Below are 8729 nucleotides of genomic sequence, written 5' to 3' on the forward strand. Positions count from 1 at the left end.
CGCTGCTGCTGACTCACAGTTCCCAGCACCAGCTGCTCCGTTTCCTGCTCAGACCTCCACATGGATTTCACAACCAGCTAAAAGCATTTCCGCAGAGTCTGAGGTCGGGTTTGGTCTCAGGGGAGGGCTTCTTCAGGAGGAAATCTGACACGTTCTGTCTTCTGTTAGACTCAGATCTCAACTCCAGCTAAATCCCTCAGAGTCTCCTGGACCTCCTCAGCAGAGCAGGAAATCTACCAGACGTCTGAGTCCATGTTTTCTGCTGCACCTGTTTTAATAGCGTCTGAATCTTAGAAGTCCCTCCTCGTGGAAGGAGGTGAGAGTGGATGCTTGGTTGGAGCTCAGAAGAATGACGTCCTGGTTTTTGTTGCTGCTTGTGTTTGGTTGGAGCTCAGAGGATGGACCAGCACCAGGTCAGTAGCTCCTCGTTCTCCGCTGTTTCCATAAAATGTTTAAATGAGTCTAAAAAGCTAGAGAACCTCCACAATGCAAGTAAAGAAAATAACATAAAATAATAAAACTGAACAATTTCTGAAGTCTTCGGTGGAACCGAAACTACACGTCTGTAAAAACGTGATTAAGAACGTGAAAACTGCTGCTGAGGCCTAATTTGGGTCTCCATGGTAACCACCAGTGTTTGTTGCCTAAAATGAGTCATTTGAAAATCTCCCTTATTGTGACATCACATTAAGGTGGGCGTGGGTTAGGGTTATTGTGGAAGGTACTGAAACTGTGAAGAATAATGGGCCATTCCCATCTGTACCTGGTGGGCCCGGCCCGGATAGCTCCAGTCGGCCCCAGCCTGGCCCGGTTGATTCCACACATCCTTGCTTAGGTGTGCAGTCAGAGACATTTTCAGCTTCTAGGTAATTAGCATGATAATGAACGATAATACATTGAGCATGCCTTAAGCTCATGTGGGCTGATTCTACCCACCAATCAGAGGCTTGCTCTAATGGAAGGTGTGAATTTGCTGACTGATAAGCCGGCTCATCAGTCAGCAGTGGGTGTGTTGGCCCTGGTCAGCCTGAAGCAGACCACCTCTATCTGGGCCGGGCCTACCAGGTACAGATGGGAATGGCCCATAAAACTGCTGAGATGCTGTATGTGACACCAGAGACCGGTTAGGACTTGTTTATGAAGAGGTAGGAAATGTCCCTTCAACACTCAATCCTGAGGCAGCCACCAGAGAGCGTCGCGCCACCAGAGAGCGTCGGGCCATCAGGGGGCGTCGGGCCACCGGGCCCTGGTCATTAAGTCTGTTTGGTTTGGTCAGCGATGTTCTCACCAGCGACCCACTGGAGGCCACTTTGTAGGGTTCTAGCTGGACTCATCCTGGTCCTCCTAACACAAAGGAACAGACGGCGGTTCTGCTGATGGGTGAAACGCCTTCACTGGTCCTGTCCAGCTCAACTACAGTAGCTGTTTCTTGGCGTCTCCTGGATGTTCCTGGTGTCCTCATGTGTCCCCTGGAGCTTCCTACATGCTCCTGAGACCGAGCAATCTTCCTGGTGGAGCAGGACTACGTGTGCGACCTCTGTAGGGTCCAGGTATCTTAACAGTGTGCCCTCCACATGCAGAACCGGTCCTGCTGAAGGGGTCGTCTCGTTCCTTTAGTGCTCCCGTTGTTGGAGTCTTCACCCAAACAGCTGATGACCTTGAAATGTGTCCTTGTTTTCAGGTGTTCTGCTTTGTGGACCTCAGAACCTGACCCTCTCTGGTTTGGCCCAATCTCTGCTGGTCACATGGGAGGACCATCCTTCCTGTTCCGCTCTGAGAAACCCGCTCGTCTACCATCTGACGGTTTCTGTAGCCGAGGCACAAGTTCTTCATGTAAGTTCACAGCATGAGTTAAAAAGCAGCAACAAGCAGACCTCAGCTCACCTCTGTTTGGTTCTGATCCATTAGGAGGTCATCTCTGTGACCCTCGATCAGATCGGATCCCCTCATTCCTGGAACTGGACCTCGTATTTGCCGTTGGAGTGTGCTTCTCACACCGTCAGACTCGAGCCCAAACCTGACCAGGCGTACGTCTCGTGGACAGAAGAAAAGACTCTTCCTGGTTAATCCTTGTCTCACGTTCTGACACGTGCCCTCCAGCGTGGCCTGCTGGGCTTTAACATGAGTTCTTGTGATGTTCTGCAGGATCAAAGAGCTCCAAAGGCAGAGAAATCCTCCCTCAGAACCAAGTGTTTGCCGTGGGCAGCGTGGCGACGTTCTGCTGCGTCGTCCCAGACGGAGAAAGGTTATCTGAGATGTACGTGGACTTCGCAGTCTCCAGCATGAACGTTTCACGGATCAGCCGCCAGAGGTACGTCCTGAAGGTCCACATGGAACCCAACTGGGAAAACTGCGTCGACGTCAGATGTATAACAAACGGAACCAAAGGAAAATACGGAGCCTGCGCTTACGTCGGATGTGAGTGTGCGCTTGTTTGGGTTTCCGAACCTCAAAGATCCGGATGAAGTCACGTTTGAACGTTTTGTGTCACGATTCAGACCCGCCTGATGACCGAGACCTTCGGTGTGAAACCCGGGATCTGGAATCCGTCCAATGCTCCTGGGAGAAAGGAAGAGACACAAACCTGGCTCTGAAGAGTCCAACAGTTTATCGCCTGAATGGAAGGTAGGAAGGAACACCTGCAGAGGTCAAAGGTCAGCCGGCTTACAGGTGTCTGTTAACATGACATCACCAATGACCTTAGACAAGCTGCCTATCGATCTGGGAAAGGTCAAAGGTCAGACGATCAGAGCTCCACCCAAATCAACAGGACAGAGGTTAAAGGTTAAAGGTGATGACAGCTCACTCTGAGCTGTTTACCCAGAATGCACTGCAGCAGCAACAGCGGATCCCAGCTGCCAGCACGGTGGTGCAGGGCTGATGGTTTGGGCTGGTTCTGAGTGACCAAACAGGAACTCCTTCAGAGTCTGATGTGGGTCCATCTGTCTGAAGGAATCCGGGTCCTGCATGGTCCAGTCAGAGTCCAGACAGGAACCTGGTGGGACCTTCAGAGTTATGAATGTCTGTGGAGCAGAACTCCTCCAGAACCACGTCAAAGCCCAACGTGGTCCAGCTGAAGTTCCTGCTGCTGAAGGAGGTTCTGTGGGACCATCAGGTGTACTCACCGGTTCTATGGTTTGGTTCTGTTTTTCATAAATAACTGAGCGGTTCTGCATCAAAGCTGGATTCAGTTCAGGAGGATTTTCCAGTTTTAGAGGCGGAGCTTCTGTTTTTAACACCATTTTCTTCTTCATCAGGTGGGAATGAGACCTCTTCCATCTTAGCTCAGAGTCCAAACATCTCTGTCTTACAGGACATGCGATCACGAGGGGACGTGCTCACATGAGACAGAACCCGGGGAGAAGACCTGGACTTTAACAGCGCAGAATCAACTCGGAAAGGTGGAACTTCAGGACACGGCGGACCTGCTGGAGAGAGGTGCTGGCTGGTTCAGGTTCAAGCGCAGAGCTGAGCCTCATGGTGTCTTTGATGTTTCCATTAAACTGATGGAGTGTTTGATTTCAGTGCACATGTACGCTCCCGAGGAAGTGACAGTTTCCCATGTAAACTCCAGAAACGTGAGTCTTCAGTGGAGCTGGAAGGTGGAGCGGTACGGAAATCTGAGTCTGACCTGTGAAGTAAGCGTGAGAGACGGGGAAAGAATCGCTGAGGTGAGTCACCAGGAACGTGGAACACCTGGTCTCGGGGGTCCTCTCTGAACACTGGTGTGAACGTCCTTTCCTCAGAGCACACACTTCGGACTCGGCCTGAATTCTGCAGTTGTAGTGAATTTGATCCCTAACTGGGAATATCACGTGAAAGTGCGATGTGGAGCGGCTTCGCATTTCTGGAAATGGAGCGACTGGAGCGTGATGAAACCCTTCCGCACTGCGGGTGACGGTGAGTCTGTCAGACATAAAAACAGACCGTTAACGAGCAGCAACAGTTCAGAGTTTGTCTGTTTGTGCCACAGTTCCAGATGCTCTCAACATCTGGATGCAGAGGAGGAGAAACCGGACGGTGATCCTCTGGAAGGTGAGCATGTCTGACTTGTTTGGCTGCTGGACACACTGGATGCAGCCTTAGCCAATCAGGGACCTAGATGTTCCCACCTGGTCTGGGTTAGGGGTACCTGTTCTGAGGGAGTGTGAGGGGGAGGGGCAGAGCAGAGCTGCACTTTTCCAGCCGGACCTAAAACAGAAGATGGAAATCTGTCCGGTGGAGATAAGTCACGGAAAACGGGACTTAGCTTCCTGGTTTGAACCGGATCATTGTAGAGAAACTAAACAAAAACTTTACTTTTACTCATTGTTTCTGATTCTAACGGGTCACTCGGAGTGTTTCATGCAGGCTGAACATGAAAATAGTCTCCTACATCTATCTCCTGCAGCAGCTTCTGATAGAAAACAGACGGTGAAACTCTAGGATTAGAAGATCCTGACAGATCTACGTCACCCTGTCACTAACATTCATGGAGTCACCCATCTGGACTCACGACGGGGAAGGCTGTTGTTGGTTTAGCGACCAGGAAACAGCAGAGAACGTCTCAGCTAGTAGAAGCTAACTGTTAGCATTAGCAGCTCCACCACACAGCAGATCTCCTCCAGGCTTGTGTTATTGGTGGAGATAAAACATCAACGTTGCAGAACAGACAGAGTTGTAATGATTTAAATTACGTGTTATTTAATAAGCCATAAGGCGTAGGATTCCATAGGAAATATGAAATCCACCTTGCGGATCTGTGAGGTTATTTAAACCAGAAGATTGGATCTTTTTAATGCAGGGATTCGATAACAGCTTCGGATTCACTCAGAGACCACAGAAGAGAGAGAGTCAAGTTTAAAAGTTATTAGAAGGGGTGTTAGTGAGAATGAGATCCATCAGCGAGGTAGATGTGGGAGATTTAGGGTTGAACTGTTGGGATATCGTTTTAGAGCATCAAACCGCTGTGGACCTGAGTCTGGGGGGTCGATCATGTTCCAGTCAGGGTCACCGAGGAGGACAACCTCAGAAGATAAATATGGACCTAGGAGTCCACTAGTGGGGAGCAGATGGAGTTCTGTAGCAAAAAGCTACAGTGAAGGGGAAGTGTGTGTGTGTGTGTGTGTGTGTGTGTGTGTGTGGGTGGTGGGGGGTCAGGTTTGGTCATTCAAAATCTATAAAAATGTTTCAACCATAAAAAAATGATCCAGCTCCTTCTACGAGACAGCAGCTAACCAACGTCCTGCTGTTTCCTGTCCGCAGGAGCCGCTGGCCAATCAGAGTCATGGAGACGTCACAGAGTATGTCGTGAGCTGGTCCAGGACCAGCGAGAGGAGTCAACAAAAGCAGACCCGAGTGCCTCTCAGCCATCAAAATCACACTCTAATTCTGGACAGGAGGGAGCAACACGTTGTTATGGTTACAGCAAAGAACCAAAACGGCAGCTCCCCCCCGTCAACCATCATCACCTGCAGCATCAGCACCTGCCCAGGTAGAGCTGCGTGGGCGGGGCTCTGAGTCACCTGCTGCTGTTTTTTTAACTTAATCCTGACGGCTGAGAAAATCAGAACGCTGCAGAGGCATGATGGGAGTCTGATGGTTTGTTAACGGTTCATCGCAGTAGGGAACGGTCACATGACTCCTGAGTCATGGTCACGACGTGCTGACAGCCGCAGATTCTCTCCTTAGTGGTGAAGATGTCGAAACGTTTTCCAGCAAAGCAGGAAGTGTTTGTCTCTAGTCGCACATTTAGATGAAAATGTCAGATTTGTGTGTGAAAGTGTGCTGGAAGTCCGATCAGAGCCCGCCCACTCCAGTCGCTGGGTTCCAGTCACATGACCGTGTTGTGTTTGCACCTGAGCTGATCAGTGTGTGTACATTAGCTGATCTCTTATTTGTAACCTTCGCCCAGAACCACAGCAGCTTCCTGTCATTCTGATTGCTCACATGTGGCGATAAAACCTTCTGATTCTGATTTGGGTCGGCTTTTCTGACATTCTGTTTTAGAATGTCTGACAGCGCCGAGCATCACATACGTCACATGCATGCATGATGCATGTCGTTTCGTTTGAAATCTAACGTTCAGAGAGTTTCATTTTTAGATGAAACCAGTGTGAAAACATCCTGGATCGAAGGCAGCAGCAGAAGCTTCAGCCTGTCCTGGCCTGACAGCCCAGCAGCGAGCTGTGGATACGTGGTGGACTGGTGTCCCGTGGCCCAGGATGCCCCCCTGGACTGGCTGAAGCTGCCCCCTAACCAGACCAGTGTCCTTTTAACATCTGGTAAGTCAGCGGCGTGCTCAGTGGCGTGCTCAGCGGCGGTCCAAGAGCTTTACAGGACAAAATAAAATAAACAAAAAATCACCAGAAGGATAAAAAAAACAGCAGAGAAACAAATAAATATTTCAGCAGTGAAGTTACCCCAAAAGCAGCATCTCTTAACCTTCCTGTTATTTGTGGGGTTGCTCAGGGCTTGATCCGTGGCCCACTCCAGTTACGGGTTCGGTAAAACATCAGAAGGGTTAGGGTTACCCTGAAGGGTATTTCTGATCAAATGCTAACCTCTGAATGATTTTCTTCAGGAGCGTGTGTTCGGATGTTTCATTCAGACCACCTGCTAACTCTGTGACTGTTGACAGGGAACTTCAGAGACGGACTCAGATACTCGATGTCGATTTACGCCTGCACTGAAGCCGCTCCTGTCCTGCTCGAGAAAAGGGAGGGTTACGTCAGAGAAACACGTAAGAGCAGATCCATGGCTGTTGGTTGTTTCTGCAGCAGCGAGACTTGGTCCAACACTTCTTCTCTCATGTCCACAGGAATAGAAGGACAGCTGTTTAAACCTCTGACACTCAAACAGCGAGACATGGATGTTGAAATATCCTGGGATCGTATTCCTCTCACAGAGCAGACTGCTTTGATCCGTGGCTACCGTCTGTACTATTGGGAAAACCTCAATCAAGTCTTCAACGTGTCCACAGGTAAGGTCCCGTGAGCAGGACACCCCTGAGGGAACTGTGATGTTCAGGTCCTTAGATGTCTCCAGAGGGTTAGGGGTCAGTCAGCCTTCGATAGAGGCCCGTTGGTCAGGCGGTAAACCGGTTCTTCTCTCCCGGGTAGATGATCCTGAAGCCACCAGCCTGACGGCCAGACACCTGAGAGGTGCTCTTTACACGTTCACGGTGACGGCGCAGACAGCAGTGGGAGAGTGTGGCGACACAAGCATCACCAGCACCTTGGGCTCTTCAGGTAAGGATCTGCTTCGTCTGATCACAACTTTCCAGATCGACGGGGGATGCTTACCTGGTTTTATTCTGCAGGTGATGACTTGATCCAGTCGGTCCTGATTTCCTTGGGGGTGGTTTTTGGTTTGCTGTTCATCGTCACCTTTCTCTGCTTCAGACACTGGACCTGGTGAGCAAACGCTTCATTTTACATCTCTGATCTCACGGCTGTTCGTGGGAGATGATTGATGTCGGGCTTCCTGTTTTATTTTGAAGTCTAACCTCTGGTTTTGGGTCAGACTTCCTGTTGTAATCCTTACTGGTTGTTCCCTGACGTCCTCCCGCTGAGGTACGGGGAACGCTCGAGTCCGTGTCCTACGCTTCAGTGATGGGAGTTCTCTCCACGCTGAGTTTGACCTCAGCCTGGATGGAAGGACTGATTATTTCAGCCTCCTGTTCGAGTCCTCCTTCCTGTAGCTAACCTTTACTCCTCGGCTGTGTTTTTCCTCCCAACAGCATCAAGCGGAAGGTCTACCCTCCGATCCCAAAGCCGGTGGTGACTGACCAGTGGTTCTCCTCCCCTGTGAGTCCCGACTCAAACGGAGACGTTAGACAGCATCTCCACGTCCGAGCTGAGCTGCTGCATTCATGACCCATCTGATTTTTCTTGCCCAGGTGAAGAGCAGTAGGCCTTACCTGCCACCGGACCAGAGCCTTCACGGTGAGGGAGTGGTGGAGGTCCCTCAGCTGCTTTATGAACACGGAGCTCCTGTGATTTCTCACACCGAGCCCGAAGAAGAGACTCCCTACGACAAACCCGTTAAGAGCCGTGGCCGACCCGCCCGCGCCTTTCCAAACCCGCCATACAAACTGATGCTGAAGGATCATCCACCGTCCATGACAGAACCCGACATCCAGAACCAAACTCACACGGTGACGACCGCTCAATACAAGCCTCAGAGTCACATGAAAGGCGTCACGCTGAGCCAGAACCAGGTGCATTCTGGGGGTTTCATCTCCTGTCACCCAGGCTACATTTTGGTACCAGAACCATCATAGTTACATCCTGAGCATGAACGTCTGGAAGGGGACAACTTCAGGAGGACGGATCGCGTGTTTGTCTACATGTAGTTAAGTGATTTGTGTATTGAACACGGTGCCGGTCTGAGATGCTCCTGATGTGAGGATGTGATGGTCCAGCTGGTGAGTCCGTCTCCTGGTGGTCCAGGAAACCCTCTGGGTCTCTAAATCCAGGCTCTTCACACAACTCCATCTACATGGGATCTCCTCTCGTCAGCTAAAGGGACGGTCCTGCTTTAACACCCACTCGTGGATCGCTTCATCATAATTCCAGATTTCATGGTCGGACCTTCTGGCTAATTTTATCTTCATGAAGTGAGCGTGTCTCCAGACCGACCCGGAGGACCACTTAGCGGCTAGCTTCCTGTCAGCTGCTAAGATGTTAGTGTTAGCTGGGACCTTCAGCAGGAGCTGGATTATCCTGCTGAAAACCGGATCAGTTATA

At 50.5% G+C, this 8729-nt stretch overlaps 1 protein-coding gene across 1 annotated transcript; it reads left to right on the plus strand.

The window, feature by feature from the left end:
• Positions 1-219: 219 nt before the first annotated feature.
• On the plus strand, positions 220-8404 carry LOC107375049 (oncostatin-M-specific receptor subunit beta). Its single transcript, XM_015943391.3, has 17 exons — positions 220-413; positions 1682-1833; positions 1909-2062; positions 2146-2418; positions 2499-2625; positions 3314-3438; positions 3526-3671; positions 3747-3900; positions 3974-4035; positions 5245-5473; positions 6084-6263; positions 6620-6721; positions 6800-6961; positions 7101-7229; positions 7301-7394; positions 7721-7787; positions 7880-8404. Exons 1-17 carry the CDS (start codon positions 350-352, stop codon positions 8261-8263), a joined length of 2604 nt encoding a protein of 867 aa, XP_015798877.3. The 5' UTR covers positions 220-349; the 3' UTR covers positions 8264-8404.
• Positions 8405-8729: the final 325 nt, after the last annotated feature.

This window comes from Nothobranchius furzeri, chromosome 6, assembly GCF_043380555.1.
Source record: "Nothobranchius furzeri strain GRZ-AD chromosome 6, NfurGRZ-RIMD1, whole genome shotgun sequence".
Classification (NCBI taxonomy): Eukaryota; Metazoa; Chordata; class Actinopteri; order Cyprinodontiformes; family Nothobranchiidae; genus Nothobranchius; species Nothobranchius furzeri.